This window comes from Dipodomys spectabilis, unplaced genomic scaffold (genome assembly GCF_019054845.1).
Source record: "Dipodomys spectabilis isolate Male_0828 unplaced genomic scaffold, ASM1905484v1 ptg000197l, whole genome shotgun sequence".
NCBI classification, from domain to species: domain Eukaryota; kingdom Metazoa; phylum Chordata; class Mammalia; order Rodentia; family Heteromyidae; genus Dipodomys; species Dipodomys spectabilis.
This window is the reverse complement of record NW_024870874.1, coordinates 18206906-18228085: the sequence shown is the minus strand read 5'-3', so window position 1 is coordinate 18228085 and position 21180 is coordinate 18206906. Positions and strand designations below refer to the sequence as shown.

The 21180-nt window shown below is 45.8% G+C and overlaps 1 protein-coding gene across 6 annotated transcripts in view; it reads left to right on the top strand.

The window, feature by feature from the left end:
* Window positions 1–21180, top strand: part of Plxna4 (plexin A4) — a 353917-nt gene that overhangs the window by 264581 nt on the left and 68156 nt on the right. For 5 of the 6 annotated variants that reach the window (XM_042695991.1, XM_042695997.1, XM_042695994.1 and 2 more), the window contains 5 exons: window positions 6297–6420; window positions 7211–7364; window positions 8619–8718; window positions 9226–9340; window positions 20182–20382. In XM_042695991.1, the coding sequence (XP_042551925.1) occupies window positions 6297–6420; window positions 7211–7364; window positions 8619–8718; window positions 9226–9340; window positions 20182–20382 (694 nt within the window). The remainder of the gene's footprint in view (window positions 1–6296; window positions 6421–7210; window positions 7365–8618; window positions 8719–9225; window positions 9341–20181; window positions 20383–21180) is intronic. The other variant, XM_042695992.1, reaches the window with a different exon arrangement.

The following is a 21180-nucleotide window of genomic DNA, read 5'->3' as shown; positions in this document are numbered from 1 at the left end:
ACAAGGCTGGGTATCAGTCTTAAGTCTGTGTTCCCAGGGCCTTCTCCTTCCCCTGCGACACAGTCCTTCCACCTGCTCTGACTTGGGTAAACATGAAAGAAAATCTGCAGCCCAGTCTGCCTTCATTCTGACAGAGTCCTTTCCTGGAATGCTCCCTCCAGTGACCTGGCTGGGCAGGTCCTCCGCTCCCTCCCACCCCACACACACCTGTCTTCTGTCTTCCTCTCTCTTGGCTCCCTGCCCAGACAATGAAGTCTACCTCAGTCTCAGAAGGTAACAAGATCTCACCCATGGAAGATGCACCACATTGATTGGCCTGCCAGGTATCTGCCCCAGGAAGAGTCATGGGGCTCCCTCCTGAGGGGTTCCTGTAACCCAGAGTACAGACATGTAAATAAGCACAGCGCTTATACAGCCCCTCTCTCCCCTAGGACTGGGCTCCAGATCTCCCCTCCCTGAAGAGATGTCAAAGACTTCTTTCCAGAATTCACTTCTCCCTTCTTATGTAACCTCTGCCAAGCAGGAGGAAGTGAGAGGAAAGGCAGGGACTGCTATCCCAATAGAAGTCATCAGTTAAGCCTAAGAAGCTGGCTATGGACAGATGTAGGCCTGAAGTGACTCTCAGCTCAGAAGGAAAATGAGAAAAGCCACCATTCAGCCACACTGTGAAAACTGCAGAAGGGGTGTATGTAAGAAGCCCCCTTATTGACCCAAACAGGTCATCCTGCTAGATGCAGCCTTGCTGCCCTGCTCTGTGTGTGTGTGTGTGTGTGTGTGTGTGTGTGTGTGTGTGTGTGTGTGTATGTGTGTGTGTGTGTGTGTGTGTGTGTCCAGGAGCTTGAACTCAGGGCCTGGGCTCTGTCTCTTAGCTTTTTCACTCAATGCTGACACTCTACCATTGAGCCACAGCTCCACTCCTGGCTTCTTGGTGGTTAATTGGGAAAAAAGGGTCTTACAGACTTTCCTACCCATGCTGTCTTTGAACCAGGGTCCTTACATCTCAGCCTCCTGAGTAGCTAGGATGTAAAGAGATGGTGGCATCAGTTTCCAAGAAGCTTGTGGCAGCCTTCCCATCTGGTCTAACCTCAGTATTGAGATGGGACAACCTACATACTCAGACTTCAATTAGGGCATAGTATCAGCCACTGGATCCTCAAATCGTGACATTAAAAGGCCTACCTGGTCCTTGAAATAAGAAACGTCTTACATACACATCCTCCTCTAGAAGGATTCCCCATGTTATCTAGTCTATCTTCCTCCAAACCATACAGAGGCATCTTCCTGTTTCTGTGGGCATTCCAGAAGTGGGGTAGTCACTTCTCCCTTTTCAGAGTCCTCAGAGGTGATGGAAGTGATCAAAGAACCTGTATGTTCTCCCCATCCCCACAGAGATTACACATGCTGAACTGTTTGCTGTTTCCTCCTGTATTCATCAGCTTTACAGCACTGTGACAAAATACCTGAGCAGATCAGCCTAAAAGAGGAGACATTTATTTTGGCTCACAGTTTCAGTTCGCCATTGCTTCGTCCTATCACTTTGGACCTGTGGTGGCAGAGTACATCATGGCAGGAGTGTATGATAGAAAACATTCACCTCTTGGCAGCCAGGAACCAAGGACCAGATGAGAAAGAACCCTGGATTCTAATAGTTCCTCAAGGAACTTAAGTTCCTTCCACTTGACTACACCTAAAAGTTCTGCCACCTCCACATAGTGCCCATCTGAACAACAGACTTCCCACATATGGGCCTTGGAAGCGTCATTCAAGATTTAAGCTATCCTGAAACTCTAGCTACTCAAGAGGCTAAGATTTGAGCATCAAATCTAGTCCAGGATGCAAAGCTAACCCAGGCAGGCAAGTCCCTGAGGCTCTCTTATCATCAGTGAACCACCAAAAACCTGGAAGTAGAGCTGTGGCTCAAGTGGTAGAGTGCCAGCCTTGAGCAAAAAAGCCAAATAAGAGCATGAGACCTGGAGTGCAAGACTCAGTGTTAGCACTCACTCTCACACACACACACACACACACACACACACACACACACACACACACAGACCTAAGCTATAGAGAGGCCCATTTGAAAGGTTCCCTCCTTTCATCCTTTTTCTTTCTCAATCTCCTTATGTTCTAAGCACAGATGTTCCCAAGTGTTGCATTTTCAGCACAGCCATGACCACTGTGAAGGACTGATTGGGGTGACTCATGGGAGAAATAAGGAGCAGGTTGTGATATCCAAGTTCAATTGTCCCATCCCAGAGGGCCTGCAGGGGCTTGCCCAGGCCCATCTCACGGAGAGCCTTATTTTCATGCTGAAATGTTTGCTCGGTCAGCAGCTCTGGGAGTTAATATTTCTTTCTCACTATTTAGGAATTAATTTCTACTGAACTTAATCACTACCTTTCTCCCTCTCTCTCACTCCCTTCTTCTCTCCATTCCTCTCCCTTCTAATTTTCCACTTGGCTGGGAATTCTCCAGCAGTGAAAGTTCAGGCTTAGGGGAAGGCGGAGGTAGCTGGTTCATTAGAGAGGATAATCTCATTGAAACCACTGGCTTGAATAATAACCCCTTCCAGGGGCCTAGGGCTTTCTCCCCAAGGGCTGTTAGCACCTCTGATCTGGGCTGCAGGGGCCCAGTGCAGAGGCAGTGGAGGAAAAAAAAAGTTCCACAAGGAAGAATTCAATTCTGGAGCCCATGGGCCTGCTTGGAGACTGTTTCCTGTTGACCAGCTGAAGGTTGGTGTTTGGGGCAGGTGTGACACTGATGGTAGCAGAGACCCATGTCTGAAAACACACAGTCACATGGCTTGTACTTTGGGAGTTCATTTAAGTTCTGTTTTCCTGTCCTGAAAATGAATGAAACAGGACCATTTTGTTTCACTTGAAGGATGCCCTATGGTAGAATTGAGGTGGTTTCCCAAGCACCTGGAGCCCTTGGAAGTAAGCGTCTTGGGGACTCCTCCAAGAGTTAGAAATTTGCACATTGCTACCTCTGGCCTAACTCTTGGGAAATCACAGACCTAGGAATGCAGAGGACTGTTACCTTGACAGACTCCGTAAGACATCAGAAGGAATGTATCCTTCCCCTCCATTATCCTATCAATTTTAAGGTCAATTGTCTGTGCCTTTGGACATTTGCAGCCTCTACCCTCCTGGGTCCTGAACGATGGTATAAATGTCAAAACATCCCTGGGTCTGACCTTAAACTTGACTTTCCACTAAGAGAGCTGAGTTCTCAACAGCCTTTGACAGCTATTATGAAAACAAAGCTACAACCCATTCCAAGCTTTTCCTCTCCTCTCCTTCCTGACCTCTGAGCTACCCTTCTCTCTCATTATGAGGAAGACAGTTGTAGCCTTCTCTTGCATCTCCCTCTGATTTGCCCTGGGGGCCATTGGGCAAGAAGGTTGTTGCTTCTGCATCAGCTAGTTTGGAGGGGTGGAATGAGGAAGGCAGAGAAGTATGAGCTATCTTCTACTGAGAACTTACTTTGCACCATGCCCTGTTCTAAATACTTTTCTCACATCATCTCATTTAATCCTCATTAAAAACTCTGGTAGAAGCTGGGTGCCAGTAGCTCACACCTGTAAGCTACTCAGGAGGCTGAGATCTGAGGGTCACAGTTCAAAGCCAGCCCAGGCAGGAAAGTCCGTGAGACTCTTATCTCCAATAAACCACTAGAAAACCGAAAGTGGCACTGTGGCTCAAGTGTAGAGTGCTTGCCTTGAGCTGAAGAGCGCAGGGATAGCGCCCAAGCCAGAGTTCAAGCCCCACGACCGACCAAAAACAAAAATCTCTGGTAGATGGGTACTCTCTCATCCCCATTTCATAGATAGGAAGACTGGGGTACCAAGCAGTTAAGTGATGGGCTTAATGTCTGAACTGTAAACTGCCTGTTGCTTCTCTATAGTGGGAAAAGGTGATATTTGTAGCTCATTTGGGTCTCTCTGCAGCAGTGACTGATAAAATTCCACGCACTTTGGAAACAGTGAGTGATGCAGGGCATACCTGTGCTGAGATTCCCCCAGCCAGCTCTCTTTCCCTGCCCCATCAAAACAGAGATGGAATCGTTTGGGGGTTTTTTCTTTGTTTTTTGTTTTTTCAATTGGCCTGAATCTCTTATTTGGTGACTCTAGGTAATGTTTGACCAACAAGCAGCTCCATTTTTCCTTCTCCTCATAATTTAATCAAAGATATTTTTCAGACCTACTGATTACTCTTAGAAATAGGAACTTCAAAGTTGGGGATTCAGTGAATAATTTAAGCTGTACCAGTTCTCTGGATATACTGTTAATGGGTGTAATAACACTATTAATAGCAATGTCAGTGCAGACACTCTGGGAAAGTCCATAACATTAGCCTAATGGCTGAAGGTAATGGAGTCTTCGCTGAGAAACTGGCGTAGTAAATTAACTTCTAAGACTCAAAGGCAGATGCTTTTGTGGCCATTGGTCTGTCAGCAGGCAAGGAGTGCCACAGAGATGATTGGACTCACGTCTGTCTCACCTTTCCCTCCTGGGATGGCATCTCTTAGAATTTATCCTGGAGAATTCAGCTCTGTCCAATATCACTATTACATTGCAGAATAGAGATGAGCTATAGAAAAAGGATGGAATAGAAATGGTTAAATGTTTCTAGGGATACTTTACATGCATGCACAGAAAAACCTCTATCGCAGTGCCAACCTATTAAGCACTCAGTGACTAACATTGTGATCTCATTTATTCAGGATTGTTTCTGTTTTATATTACACATCCAGCTTACTCTAAGATCCCAGTATCTCCCCAGTCTTCCTCTTCCTTGGGGGGTGGACTGCTTTAATCTGTGACCTCCAGTGATTTCCTCATCACTGACTAGATTCTCCACTGAGACTGTTCACCATTAGATTATTCTTTCTGTGGCCAAAGATATCTTACCTTCCCCATGTCTGTGGAGTAACTGTCCTCTGGACCTGGAAGTTATGCCAAGAGTTGCTTGGAAAGTCCAAGTGCCTCCCTTACTTCCTCTCTTTGCCCTATATCACACTTCTCTGCCCCATAAACATACCCTCCCCACATATCTTCCCAGAATTGGCTGCTCATCCCTGGCTGCTCTGTTTCCTACTAAACACCTTTTCCAGATCTCCCTCCCATCCTGCATCATCTCCTGACATCTTCTTTCTCTGGCCTAAAGAGATGAGGAAGACAGGAGTGCTTTCCCTGTGGTGAGGGCTCTGCCTGTTCTCCCTCCTTCCAGCAGACTCAGCAGACTCCAGATTATAATTCATGGGTGCACAGCACTGCTCCGAGGCTTATATGGCTTGGATTAAATATGGTACCCTGAGTCTCAGATGCCTCGATGCGATGAATTCATGGAGAATGCACATTTAGGCATGGCTCTTGTCTTCATGTAAATCTTTCACAAACCCTTACCAGTGAAGATCCCAGTAAGATCCCAGGTCTCACTGGAGGCACGCACCTGTGACATGGTACACGTTGTACAACACAGGACATTGAACAGTGACAGCAAACTATACATAGCAGTCCCCTAAGCACAGAGTTGGGATTGTAGTTCAGAACTTTCCGTGAACAGCTACCTCTGCCCCTTTGATCCTCTCTGTCCTCCCTTCTGCCAACCTGCATTTATTATCCATCTACTAGGACTTAACAAAAGAAATCAAACAGATTTTCTTCTTTTGAGAAGCTCACTCTTGATAGGAGAGGACTGCACTTAGTCCAATAATCATCATATAATCTAAGTTCTAGACAATACAAAACTCCAGAGGGCTATGAACCATAAGGAGGATTCTGTTAGCATTACCTACAGTAGGGTGAAGAGATTGCAATGCATGGGAGTTGAATCATGTCTGGAAAGCCAGATAGGAATCAGAATGGAAAGGTAGAGAAGCCCAGACAGAACTAATGTGTAAAAAAAATCAAAGTCAGAAGAACACACACAAACAAGCACACACACAGGGACACATACACACACACCTAAGGTTCACTGAAGGAGGAAAGAAAGGTAGCAAGGGTTAAGGATGAATTGGAGGTAGAATAGACAGATAGACCAACTATGCAACTCCTTATGAGTTTGCAGGGGTGAGTTTCTGTATTTGGCAATTGGTGATAAGAATGAACATCTTCACCAACTTTAGAACTGTGGAGACAAACCAAATTTTAGAAAGGAGAAGAAAATGGCCATTTCTGGACATGTTGAGTTTGAGAGAAGTCCTCAGAGCTGCTGAAATGCCTGATCTCAATGATGCTGCCCTCCATCAACCCAACAATCCGGATAATGTGCAACCCATTGGTCTGTTCTTCTCAGGTGTACCCGGAAGGAACGATGTGAGCGATCCAGGGAACCACGCAGGTTCGCCTCCGAGATAAAACAGTGTGTCAGGCTGACAGTCCATCCCAACAACATCTCTGTCTCTCAGTACAACGTTCTGGTAAGGACTGGGGATCAGTATAATGTGGAAAAAAATCCCTTCCCACACCCACAAAAAAAAAAAAAAACAATGTAAGCCCAAGGCCCCTTGCAAAGGCTGGACTATACTTGCCCAGCAAGAGCAACTCTAGGTCAGGATTCATTGGGGCCTCAAAGAAGGGGATATGGGTAGGAATACTGGAGAACAGACTGTCTAAACATAATGTGTAGGGAGACAGGGAAAATGGCCATAACCATAACCGTGAAAACTAAAAGAATGGCACAGGGTGTGGGGAAGAAGATCTTCATCTGTTAGAAGGGAAGATAGACATGTAAATGAAGGATGGTGGGCAGATAGCTTCCAATTCGCAATACGGGACACTGGATGATTGGTGCTGCCATTTTTCAAAAATTGTGGGAAAAACAAGGAAGATAGACTCTTATCAGTAACCCCTCTCCTGTTCTGTCCTGTCCAGGGTCCTCTCAGTATTAAAAAAATCCCCTAAAAATTCACATTTCCTTGGCTAAACCATTCATATTCTAATGAGCTGGATTTCTTTCTTCCTGTCTTTGTCTCTACATCCTTCACCTCCTTCTCTATACCATTCTTATAACAAACTGGTCCCTCCATCTTGATATTAATATCTCCTCTCTTCTATATGGTTTTCTTCCTTCCTTTCCCCATTTCACTCTCTTTTTCTTCTTCCTTCTCCTCTGCTTCCTCCTTCTTTCTCTCCTCTTCCCTCTTTTTCCTCATTCTCTCTACCCTTCCCTCTCTCTCTCCCTCTTGCTCCTTGCTGAGCTGTTGACAGCTGGTCTTAGAGACATACAATGTCCCAGAGCTGTCAGCTGGCGTCAACTGCACCTTTGAGGACCTGTCAGAGATGGATGGGCTGGTAGTAGGCAATCAGATCCAATGCTACTCCCCGGCAGCCAAGGAGGTGCCCCGGATCATCACAGAGAACGGTAAGTAGGCACAGCAGGCGAAGCTGGGTGGCAGGCTCTTCTTCCTGCCTGGATAAGAGCAATCCAGATAGATATAGGGGATCTGAAGGGACCTACCTGCAGGGGTGGGTCATAGGAAGTGGGCTGGAGGTGCCTTCCACAAAGAAGTGGGGGGGTGATGTTTTCTTCCTTTACCCTTGGAATTGGCTGTGACAGTCCTTCTAACTCAGCCCCAGGTTAGCATTCAAGAGTCTGTCTCATCATAAGTGAGGAGCAGCTGCAGAGATATAGGTGAAGGCAAGGCCAATAAGCAGCAAAACACGTCAGTGGTGATCAGCCCACTTTGCGTGGCCTGGAAAGGCAGTTCAAGAAGAGAAGTTGTTCAGAAGCCAGATAGGAGGATGGAAGTCACCTGCTCTGTCTCTGTCTGCTCACATGGCTGGGTCTCTGACCCTGGGCTATAGCCTCAGCATTCTACCCTATCCTGCCTCCAACAGCTGCCTACAGTTTGTGGCCAGCTGCACTGGGGAAGAAGGGGTGGACAAAGGCTCAACACGAGCAAGGGATAGCCTGGCCTGGACAGATTGATGCCATGGTGTCCCTCCTATTTGGTCTTGTCACATTTGTTCCAAGCTGATTGATTAATGAGGCTCTCAGGAAAGGCAGAGAACAAGGCTAGAAGTGAGGCCTGGGGTCAGGGTTGTGAATTAAACATGGGCTCCAGCTTCTCTTGGCGCCAGCTGAGGATGCAGTGCCTCCTGCCTGCTGTAGAACTGAGTCCCACAGTGGACGTGGCATAAGAACTGAATCTCTCCACAGAGAGATGGAGGATGAGCTTTGTATATACACAATTACACACACGTAATGCTACTTGTGTTGTTGGTGACAACATTCCTGAGAGGTGACATGGTTTTCCTCCCTGGTTGCCCATCAGTGTGTATATTTATAGCTGTGAGACCAGAGAGCACACAATGCATGTGATGACATGAATATAGATATATAATATGTATATATATATGTATATATCAGTGTCTACACATGAGCAAGAAGAGAAATTGAGGTAATAACAAGCAGTATAGTAGGCTAGGACAGATGCTTTTTCTGCAGCTGCTTTTTCATGACTGTAGGAATGGGTGGGCCTTACTGAACCAGAGACCTGTGGGAGCTGACAGCAACCCTGGAGAGCAGGTTCTCTTTCCCAGAGTTCATTACTGCCAATGGGACCCGGACTTGGACCTTGGTCTTCCCCTGACTCCTTGACTGGCTCTGCCGTAGGAGATCACCATGTCGTACAGCTGCAACTCAAGTCAAAGGAGACAGGCATGACCTTCGCCAGCACCAGCTTCGTCTTCTACAATTGCAGCGTTCACAACTCGTAAGTGGCCCAGCCTCCCTGTTTCCTGTTCCCATGGTCAAGGTTCACACAGAGATCAGATGACCCCACTGCTGTTCCAAGGATGTGTGAAGCTCCAAAGAAGACAGGTTCCTCTGTTATGGTACTCACAGGGTAAACCAAACAGGACTAGAAAGAGCTAAGAGTGAGAAACTATGGCATCCTCTCTTCAAATCCCCGGCCTGTACATCTTCTCTGTGGCATAAATCTTCATAACCTGATTTCCTTCCCACCAGCTGCTGAGGGCAGTGCATCTCACTTGGATCTGCAGAGCAGATCTCTTAGCTCTCAGTGAGGGACAGAAGGTGTGAGAGTATTATCTCTCTGAGCCTTAGAGGGAAAGGGATGGGTCTGTTCAGAACCTCACCTTCCTGAGCAGTGGAGGATGGTTTCTCGTAAGTCAATGTGTTGTAAGACATTAGAGATGACCTACGTTCTCAGCTATAGGCCTCCCCAGTTCTGTGACCTATGCCTCTTCTCTGTGCCCAGCTGTCTGTCCTGTGTGGAGAGCCCATACCGCTGCCACTGGTGTAAATACCGGCACGTCTGCACCCACGACCCCAAGACTTGCTCCTTCCAGGAGGGCCGCGTGAGGTTACCTGAGGTAGGTCCCAACAGCCACTGGCTGTGAGTGTGGGCCACACTTGGAAGGCCTTCCCTTAAGAGGAGAAACAAAGGGAAACAGCTCAGAGTTTCTCCTTTCCTCCCCAGCCCTGGCTCTTCAGGGCACTTCGTGCAAACAGTGGATAAGCCACACTCTGCTGAGGCCCTGGGTTCTGGGTGTCCCTGGAGACTTAGGTGCAGACAAAGGGACAAGAGTCTCCTCCACACACCAGGTAAGAACTAAAACAATTCCACAGAGAAATAATGGGAATATGGTGGATAGGCTCTCCAGCTGTTTCTTAGAGCATTGGTCATAGGAAAAAACAAGTAAAGTTAAAAGTAGAATAAAGATGGTGACAATGGTTAATGAATCAGCCATGGTTCTCCAATCCAGTAACATCTACATCACCTTGGGAGAAAGACAGAGTTCCCTGCTCAACCCTACCAGAGCACATGAGAAGTGTGGAGGCCTGGATTCAATTAACCTCCTGGAGAGTCTGATGTCCAGGCTGAAGGACCTCAAATGATAATAGGCTCTACACAATGATGTATTGTATTTCCTTTTCTTCCTAGTGTCTGTGGCTTTTTTTCCACTGCTAGGAATCAAACCTAGAGCCTTGTACATGCCAGGCAAATATTTTACCACTGAGCTACCCTTGCAGCCCTTTCCTGCTAATTTTTATTCTTCTTGAAAACCCTTCATCAATAAAATATGTTCTTCCTTGTGCTGCTGCCTCTGTCAAAGACCTGGAAGATAGCAAGCATTAAGCACACTTTGGGAACGTATATTGTTCAAACATTAGAGCATTTCTTATGAGCTGGTAAGTACCATTGCTGGTCCAGTTGTTTGGGCAGAGTAAGTGCTTTAGGGTGCTATTGTTTATCGCAGAGGTAGATTGATCAATATAACTGTGACTATACATATATAGCACTGATTGGATTCCACAGACTTCCCATCACACAGATCTCCTGTGTGACAGAGCTGTTGGCAGCCTGGCCTGCGCTCTCTCACTGTACGCTGGACTCAGGCTCTTGTCCCTTCACCTCCTCCCCCAGTCTTAGTCGGGCCCACTCTTCACCTACTGCACAGGTGCAATATTCAGTAGCGAGTCCCATAACTGTGAGAGTAGGGAACTGTCCTGATGTTAAAGTGAATAGGGGCTTCTTGGGGGCAGAACAGAAATGCCTGTCATAGCCATCATTCCTCTCCTGGATTTGTACATCTTAAACAGAACCTTGATGGAAGGAGGGAAGTTATCTCGTGCCTGAGGCCGAGAGGGAAGTCAGTGAGCACCCCCAACCCATGCCTGTAGCATGAGCTCCCCAAGCACAGGGCAAACACAACTGGACTATGTGTAACCTCCAGAAATTCCCCAGGCCCTGATGTAAGTAAAAGGTCTGCAGGTGGAAGTGGATGGTCATTTCTTTTAGAGGAAAGGGCAGGCAGCGGCAGGGCTTCAGGAAAAGAGAATGGCCCTGGTTCAGAGAACCCCAGAAATCTGGAAACTTCTGTCAAGACAATTACATGAGCAGAAGCTTTTGTCCTTCCCCAATAACTGGATTACTTTTTATTTCACTTTTTTTTTAGTTTCTCTGTGCATACAAATTCTGCCTAAATCGCCAGTCTGGAAAACTAGGAAGAGGCCAGAAGCCACTTTGTGCTAACTTTTAGAAAGCTTCTGTCAGCCTCACTGTGGAAGTGCAGGACCCACTCCCTCTGCAGTGAGAGCTGGCTGGCTGGAACTGGCTGCTCTGATTCCTAATCAGAGAAAGGGGAGAAAGTGGTGACATCTTGCTTTAATCAGGAGTGTGTGTATTTCTCCTGTGTATGTGTCAGTGCTCTGCTTTTCTCTAACAAAGATGAGATAGATCTAAAGGTAATAGGAGAGATGTGAGTCAGACAACCAGCAGGTATACCTTCAGCAAGAAGAGCTGGTACAGCTGCATAGGCGCATCAGCCTAGGTAGGCTTTTATCTTGAGCACAGACTCAAAAGGGGCAGGCCACCCCCTCCAAGGTCAGGGGTCAGGTTCCTAAGAAACATCCTATGTCATTTCCTGCACACCGCCTGATGAGAGTCAGACCAGTTTATTATTTTTTTTCCAGATTGGTTTATTTATCTGGCAGAGGTTTCACATATGGAGAGGCCCAAGACTAAAATGAAAGCAAAAACAATTGAGCTATCTGGTAGATAGCAAAGGCCTCTCATCATTTAATTACAGTGAAGGAGGTGGGCCATTTCTGCTCTTTCTTTCTTGTTCGTTCGCTCTTCTCATTCCAAGTTTCTTTCTTTTAAATGCATGAAAGGAACTTGCACCTGCTGCTCAAAAGGAAGAAGAAAAAGAAGGAAAAGAACCAGATGAGAACAAAACAAGAGCTCATCATGTTTTCAATACAAGGATCTTTATAGGAAAATGATGCCCTTCGGTACCCAGACTGAGTCGGGCACACCACCCCATTTATGCCTGGTATTGGCAGAAGCTCAGAACTCAGGAGCTCTCAGGGGATTGGATACCAGGGCTTTCTTAGGAAAGGAAAAGGCCTGGAGGAATATGGGCCAATAGAGGACATAGAGATGAATCTACCTATCCTTGCCTTTCAATCTTTTCCAGTTTCTGGGTGCTGCATATTGCAGCCGGCCACTGCTGTACAAAGCTCTAGGGTAGCTTGGAGTAGCCAGGTCTCCTTCATCGCCTGCTCTGTGTTCCTCTCTATCTTGGATGTTTATTTATTCTAAGAGAAGAAAGCACTAAGGCTATGCCTTTGGCCACACTGAGATTTGCATTCTACCCAGCTCAATAGCAGGGCCATTTTGAATGTGGACACAGGGATAAAGACAGGATTGACTACTTTGTAGGGTTGTTGTGGTAACATCTACCTACCTAGTCATTGTACCAATGAAGAATAAAGTAAATAAGTACTCTCAAGGATAAGAGGCCATGGTCTTCAGATCTAAAAACAAAGTCCCTAGGCTTTGTTATTGCTGTTTGTTGTTGTTTGTTTGTTGTTATGGGTAGAGATACTAGTAAGAATTTGGGATAACAAAGAAAAGTACACAATTGAAAGCTGATTTTTATAGAAATGCCCAGACACAAGTTTCCTCTTTACTCCAGCTAAAGAACTTATTCAAAGCATGGTACTACAAAGTTTTTCTATTTTGTTAATTATGTTTAAATGCCCAAGATAAGTCAACTTACAAAGAGAAAAGGCTAATTGGTCTCACAGATTTGGAAGTTTCATTACATGGTTGTGCAGACCCATTCTATTTGGTGGTAAGATGGCATATCAAGCAGGAAGTACATGGTAGAACAACTATTCACCTCATGGTGAACAGAGAGAGAGACAGAGACAGAGAGAGAGAGAGATCCCACCATCTTCAAGGACCTAAGGCCTGCCAATAGGCCTACCTCCTAAAATTCCTACCATACCTCCCAATAGTGCCATGTTGGGGATCAAGACTTTGATACATGGGAGGCACTCCAGATGCAAACCATAGCTGTCACGTGACTGCTAAGAATTGTCCATACTCAAGCCAGCAAGATTTACAGGTGTCAGAGATCTGTAAATCTGTATTTAAATATACATAAAATGATGCTATCAGTCTATGTGATCTCTAAATTCCACTAACTGTCAGTAGGCACAAGTTTGGAAAGCACTGAAAAGAAATCCATGTCCAAGAAGTGCCCGTATAGGGTGAGTTCCCAGTGAAGGCTAAGGGTTACAAGTTTACCTCACAAGGTGATTCATACTCAGCCTCGGGCCTGCAGCTCCTCCTATGGACGCTCAGGCCAAGACCTACCCTCTCGGAATGCAGGTGACACCCAGTGCTCAGAAACTTTTCTGCAGGTCCCTAGTTTCTCATTTGTTTTTACCCTTTAAAGGGGCGGGGGGGGGGGCATGCAGACAGAGTCCTTTTGTAACAAGCCAAGCATGAGGCCGCCAGGTGGCTTCTCATCTCCCCACCACCATCTTGTATCCTCAGGAATGCTTTCAACATTGGCTTTGTTGACTGCCACCAGGGATGTTGAATTACCTCCTTTTTTTTTTTCTATTTCCTGAACAAAGAGCATGTTCAGGTGGAGTTATTGGTCTGGAATGGAGAACTGGTAGATCATTGTTGTTACATGAACAGCAAGTATTCTAGCATAATTATAATTATTAGAAATAGAATGCCCAAGACATATGTCATTTATAGTAACTATATTCCAGTTACAAGGAATGATTTTGTTCCAATGAATGATGGCATTGTGATAACAACCACAGATCCTCAGATCCGCTGCCAGAACCTAAGCACCAGATAGAAAAGGAAAGCTAAAGTGGGCTGGCAGTGTAGTCTCACTCTCTATCCTGTTACCCCAGTGTTGGCTGAGGCCTCTTGCCATACCCCGGAATGGCCTTTCATGGGGCAGCTGTTTAACAGAGCTGGAAGAGCCATAGAGCCCCATATGGCTTTGGAGTTCCTGGCTCCTCCATAATCCCACCTGAATACTCTATCCAGCCGACACAACTATTCTGGGTTCTGATTCTTGGGGAACAAAGATGAACTTCCATGAACAAAATAAAATCCACTGGCAAGAGTTTGTCCTTGATAGAAAATGTTGCTGTTATTTCTCATCTAAACTGAAAAGGCACCTGGATGGATAGGATCTGCTAGGAAGGCTAGCCACACACACCTAGCCCACATCCAAACTCTGAGATGGTTCTAGCAGCACCACTCCTCTTGAAGTCTAACCAGCCAGCTTACTCCAGAAATAAGTTGTAGGATACATAAATTTTAATGGATTTGTCAAGCTGTATATGCAAGGTTCTCCCCAAATCCCCAACTACTCCAGCTTCTTGGAGATGTCCAGAGCCAAGACAAGTATTGTGAACTCTGGTGTTCCAAAAGTCAAGTTCACTCTTAGACTGCAACTGCAGAAATGGAAGTGAAGTCTCTGGACTGCAGCTTGGCACTGATGCTGAACCAAGCCTCATCCCCAGGGTCAAGGACAGGCCCAAGGGCATTTATACCAAACTGCACTCTGGAGGGAAATCAGCCAGCACATAACCCCCATCCCATCGGTCCTGTTTCCCTTCCTTTAGGGGAGCCATTTCCAAGATTCAAAGGAACAGAATCACCCTGCTATGCCCTTCACCTTCCTTTGAGAAAACAAAGCCAAAAATGGCTCAAAAACTCACTTCCAAGCCCTGCACCCCCTCCTCCTTCACATATTCAATTACCGGGTTGCCATTTCTCCAGACAACTGCACTTTCCATCAATCTCCTCTGCCCCGCCCCCTTAGGGTTATGGGTATTTCCTTTCTGTATTATTACTTTGCTCCCTCCATAAACCAGCCTGTCGTAGATCACGCTAATGGCATTATAAACTTGGGGAACAGCAAGGAAATATATGATGCATTACATTTTTGTATTGGCACTATGAGTCTTAGAAGGTGTGTGTAAATTTGAGGGTTGATTAGGGTTAGGGCTAGCTCCTCTTTGTTATTGACTGAGGCCTAAGGTGATGGGGAGGGGGCAGTGAAGAGGATGTAATTTGCAAGTCACTTGTTCCTTAGCAGGCCCCCTGGTTCTGCTGAGCTTTGGCAGTACCCCCCCCCCAATATTGCTATAACAACTGGGAGAATTAGAGCTCTCCTCTTGTAAGCACACTAGGGGGCTGTAAATCCACAGGCCTACCACCCCCTTCCCCAGGCAGCACTAGCTCTGAAGGAAGCCCTTTTCTCTCCTCTCCCAGCCAGGCAGCATTCTTTATGTCCTTGTTCAATTATTTAAATATGCAATGAACCCTCTTCTAAAGCAGACACTGACATGTTGGACATGGTAGAGGGAAAGGCATCTTTCTTGCTTTCATATCTGGCTTTGTGTTCATGCCCTCTGCAATTAGCTGTGCTATCTTCATTTTGTGTGTATTTAAGTGAAGACCAAAATGTGCAGGGGGCTGGATGGTTGACCTGAAGTCAGCTGGATCCACCTCCTGAATTCCAAGCCATTAAATGTTTGCTTGTGCCTCAAGCCACTGTGCCACCTCAACCTCTGTCTATTTTTCTAATAGCAGAATGTAGCCACAGGCAAAATAGTCTCCAAGGGAGACTGGTTCTTATTGCATGCATCTGTCTCCAAATAATCTTGTTAAGTACAGGTATTTTTCATCCTCCAAGAACTGGTCCTTTCAAATGATAGTTCAGAGAACTATCTGCTTTGAAAAGAGAAGAGCAGTATGTTTGGGAGGAAATCTGTATGGGGGCTAGATAATCATCAGTGGAGAAAAGTAAAATGATCAGATTTTAAGAAAACATTGTGTTCATCTTCAGTATGAATATGGAGTGAGGTTACTGCAATTGAATCATCTTCAATGAAACATGGGACCCATAATATATGTTGCATTATAAAACACAATCATACATGAGAACGTATGTATGAGGTGGTGGAAGGTAGCAGAATGTACACTAGATTGAAATCCCTGTACCAAGTTAACCACATTAACTACAATAATGGAAGTAGAGCACACTGTCTACCATAGCCAGTACTCAGCAGTAGGACCAGGCCAGGCTGCAGCATACCAATTACTAAACTATTAAAATGCTTCCCTACTGATAGGCAAATGGCCACTTCCAAGAGACCTACCTTCATAAAGTCCCTGTACTACCGCAGCCCTTTCAGTATTCACTTACTTGATTGGTATTTTCACCATTACACTTTGAGCTAATTGAGAAGGTATTATTCTCATTTTAAAGATGGGAAAACTGACCTTCAGAACGGTTATAAAATAATGTATCCCAGGTCGCCTATTGGGTTAGTAACAGAACTGGTACTATAAGAAAAATAAGCTGTTCTCAATTTTTCACACTTCTGACACCACATGTGTGGCCATTTTTCCCACACTGAGCTGTTCTTCACCCTTCTGCAGATGTAAGTTAGGTAGCCTACAGTTTAGTTCAATTATGATACTATCTTACTATAGTTAATGCCAGGTTCCACAAGTTCAATGACTCAGTCTCAAAGTACTGCTCCCACTTCAGGTGCCAATCACAAGCCTGATCTTGTCACTTGTACTTTTGACCAACCAGCTATAAGTCAGTCTCCTACAGTCTCCTTTTCAAGTCTGATTATTGGTTATGCTGGGCCACAAAACTCAAGGAGACATGTTCCTTTAAACGATATTACAAAGCTTACCAATGAACAGCAAGAGGAAGGTCTATAGAACAAAGTATATGGGAAAGGGGGCCTGTCCAGGGACATCCTCCACCCGGCACCTCTATCTGTTCTCCAACTAGGAAGGTCTTGGAATTTAGGGGCTTTATGAGATTCCTAGACACGATTGACTCACTTCACTGGCAATTGGTATTTGAACTTAAGTTTTTAGACCATCTCTTTTCCCCAGAGAGTGAGGAAGACCCTCCAATCACATGGTTGGTTCCCTATCATCCAAGAGCCATCTCATTTTAGCATTAAGTATGGTAAAAATGGGCTTATTATGAATAACAAAATATATTCAGATCACTCAAGAAATTCCATGTGTCTTAGAAGCTCTTTGCCAGGAACCTGCAAGATAGATAGATAGATAGATAGAGATAGATAGATCTCCCAGGGACCATTAAGATCATCTAATCCAAACCAATCTCTTCCCATAATAAATGAAGAGATCCAGAGGGTTTGAGAGGTATGCTCAAGGCTATGTGGTTGACCAGTAAGTCTCCTATCTCACTCAGAACACTTGGAGCTTGTAAATGTATAGCCATCATGGTGAGTTAGGATGGTGGCTTTAGGATGTCACCTCCAGAACAAAGCACTTCCATTAGGGAAGCATTGGACAGAGCTCAGATCTCCCTTCCTGCCTTGACTGTGCTGAGGTACTTGAAAGTATTGAATTAGTCAAACTCAGTGTAAGACATGAAGCTTAGAAGGCTGAAATAAACTGACAATAGGAACTGATGGGATAGTTCTAGAAAAAGCACAGAGGCGGGAGCCAGGGAGATGAGTCCTTTGGATATGAAACGGGAATAAGGAACAGATGAAGGACAAGACTGTGGCCTGAGCTTGGAAACAACAAAGAAAGGATAAACATTTGTTGAATGTTTGCTCATTCTGGGCCAGATGCTTTGTATTTTCTAGTCCATGGAATCCTCAAAATATATGCTTGGAAGAAGAATTTTATAGCTAGGTCAGACAGTGACAATTCTGAAATGAATAGGAAAAGGATACTTGCTCTCATTTTGTGAGATCCCAGGTCTGAGACCCTGGACCATGAAACAGAGCCTCAGAGCTGGATACTGGTGGTTCATACCTGTAATCCTAGCTACTCAGGAGGCTGAGATTTGAGAATTGTGGTTCACAGCCAGCTTGGCTAATTAAGTCCACGAGACTCTTATCTCCAATAAGCTACACGGAAAAAGCTGCAGGTGATGCTGTGGCTCAAGTGGTAGTACATTAGTCTTGAGCAAATAAGCTCAGAGACAGCGCTCAAGCCCTGAATTCAAGCTCCAGGACTGACATACAGGAATGCTGACATTTCTCTGAGATTTCCTAGGAGCTTTGGATGTATAGGTGTTTTAACACCTGGAATCTCAGCAGGTCAGAATCTGGGATACTGGAGTGGGAGGTAGGGACTAGGTGGTAGAAAGAGTCTCTTCAGGCCTTGTTGCCTGAAGGAAAATTGCCATTTCACATTTCAATTAGAATGGGCACTAAGGTCAATCATCAACACTGGCTAGAAAAAACGTATACACCAAATCTAGTCCAAGGCCTCTCCAATTATTATTAATGAACTTACTAGCAGAGACACCAATCTTTTTATATGCAAACTAGGTCTTTATGGGGCCACTGTTAGTCAGGAGGCATCTGAACTCTCTTAACAAGCATCAGTGAAAATCTTACAGGGGCCAACCTGGGTTAAGACAGTCTAGCACTCCAGCTAGGTTCCAGCCCAGTTTAGGAGTAATTCACACTTTTGAGTTGCAAGTCCTGATTGACCAACCACCCTATCCTAAGGTTTTCTACCCACTAGTGGGAACTTTCTCTTTCATGAAAGGGAGAAAGGAGTCTGCGGCTAGCTATTCATCTGCTAACACAGTCATTATTTTTTCATTCCTTGCCTCAGTTACATTTTCACAATGTATAGTAGCCCATTAGTTTGGTCAAAGGACTGTTGGACTAGGCTGGGAAGGTGGCTCAGTGGTAGAGTGCTTGCCTCGCATGCATGAGGCCCTGGGTTCGATTCCTCAGCACCACATAAGCAGAAAAAGCCGGAAGTGGTGCTGTGGCTCAAGTGGTAGAGTGCTAGCCTTGAGCACAGAGAGGCTCAGGGACTGTGCCCAGGCCCTGAGTTCAAGCCCCAGGACTGGCAAAACAAAAAAAGGATTTTTGGATCCAGGTACCTCCAGTGCAAGATCAAAGGTGGCAACATTTTGATAAAGGAGATAGGGGTGAGACATACCATTGCTTCCTAGTCATCTTTCCAAGTGGACTCACAGTCCTAGCATCTAGAAACAAAGGCTACCCAGGGCTCTGGCAGAGAGAAGGTGGAATGAGGTTCACTAGCCTGGGAACTAAGCCTCACAACTCTCCACCCTTCATAGAGTTTCAGCCAATGATTCTCCAGCATCACACACTTCCCACTTCAACTTGAGCATTAACCTTTCCATGCTATTGCTCCTTCTTATCTAGATCCAACATTCCCATCTTGTCTGAGCACGGGGACTAGGTAGCAGTTAAGAAAAGGAACTGAAGGGAGGTATTAATGCTCTACATAAACCAGACGAGATTTCCAGAGGTCCGCCTCTTTAGAGCCCTAGAGCCACAAACAAGGTCAGGTCAAGGTCAAGGCTGAGATGTATAGCCTTGGCCTTGGCTTCTCGTGCTAGCCTGCCTCTCTGCTGCTACTTTCTGTTTTGTTTTGATTGTTCATTTGAATTATGGTAAAACACACACACACACACAACACACATATAAGTATATGTGTACCATTGTAACCAATGTTAAAGGTTCAGCACTGTGGCTTTAAGTTCATATACATTGTTGTATAATCATCCTCACTATTTCCAACTAAAATCTGCTCTTGAAATAGCTTTCCACATTGCACCAATCTCTTTATCTTTGAGTTTGGCCACTGCAGATACTTTATGTCCATGCTCCATGAAAAGGGGCTCTGTGACTCAGCCCCTTCATCCCCAAGGATCTCTGAGCGGCACATGGATGCAGGGATTAGCATGCTTGTTACTGGCATCTAGAAACATCTCAGTGATCATCTGCTCCAATGGGCATTTCCTTAGGGTCTGGCCATCTCTAGAGTTCAGTCTGAAGTGTCTAGATTGATAAAGGTCACTGGAGATTATTCCAGAACACTCCCAAATGCCAGACTCCGGTGTATAGGAGGTCCTCAAGCCTCTCCATCTGTGGTCTAGACTCATGGAGCACAGAGGCAGAGCTGAGGCCCTGGTTTTTGCCTCCCTGTGGAGCTTCTTATGAGGCCCATCTGTCCTCACTTTTGGCTGCCTAGAATTTGGCAGGAAAAGGGACCATCAGTCCCCAGTGGAACAGGACTCCCAGGCAAGTGGATCAGCCTGCTGGACAGGAGGGATTCCAGGAGGGGCCCACAGATGTGCCAAAGAATCTAATGCAGAAGACATGAACACAATTCCAAAGGTGCTGAGGTCAGACTCCACAAGAAGTAGCCTCAAGACAATAACTCCAGGACCTGGGATATCTCAGTCCCATTACATCCCCACAACTAGTGTCAAATGGGAACAAGAGGTTCATCTAGGCTCATATCTGTATAATGCCTGCAGAGGTCCCTGTCCCTTTGACTTTCTGGCTTTCCAACCTGAGCTGTGCCCTCTGTCCCCAGGACTGCCCTCAGCTTCTGCGAGTGGACAAGATCCTGGTGCCCGTGGAGGTGATCAAACCTATCACTCTGAAGGCCAAGAACCTCCCACAGCCACAGTCTGGGCAGCGAGGCTACGAATGCATCCTGAATATCCAAGGCAGCGAGCAGAGGGTACCTGCCCTGCGCTTCAACAGCTCCAGTGTGCAGTGCCAAAACACCTCCGTGAGTTGCCCCTGTCTACCTCCTGCAGCCTGGTCAGTTCAGCTTAGCAGGGCTCCCCTGATACCCACATAACCACTTCATTCTCAACCTACCTGCTTCCTTCCTACCCTGTTTGTCCAACCCCTCTACACCCACCAAGCTCGGGCCACAAAGACCAGGGTCAGATTCTGGTTGTAGCCATGTTGGGAAGAAGGTCCTCTGTCTAAGACTGGAAGAGATGGCATCAGACCACTGAGGTCTGTTGTAAGCAGGTATCTTTTTTGTTTTTGTTTTGTTTGTACTGCTACTGGGTCTTCAACTCAGTGCCTCAAGCTCTAGCTTAGTATTTTTGCTCAAAGTTGGTAATCTACCACTGGAGCTTCCATTTCTACTTCCAGCTTTTTGCTGGTTAGTTGGAAATAAGTGCATCTCAGATCTGACTTCCCAGACTGGCTTCAAGCCATGATCCTCAGAGCTTAGCCTCTGGAGTAGCTAGGATATCAGGCATGAGCCACAGGTACATAGCAGACAAGTATGTTTGTAGTAAGTTGGTTTCCATGAGCATTCCTGTCTGTCTTCTTTCCTGAGAGTTGCTTTGGAGGCCCCAGGCCCTGTTTACCAGTGCCTCATCAGAGCCCACAAAAGCCCACCACTACCTTCAAATGTACATAGAAGCTATGTCCCCATCAAGAAGTCTTTGGAAAAACCAAGTGTTCGCAAAGGTAACTATTGATCCAGTGGGAATTGGCCAGGAATGTGCTGCTTATATCAGCTTGAACCTGCTCAGTGTTGAGAAATGCCTGCAATATATCCAAGTTC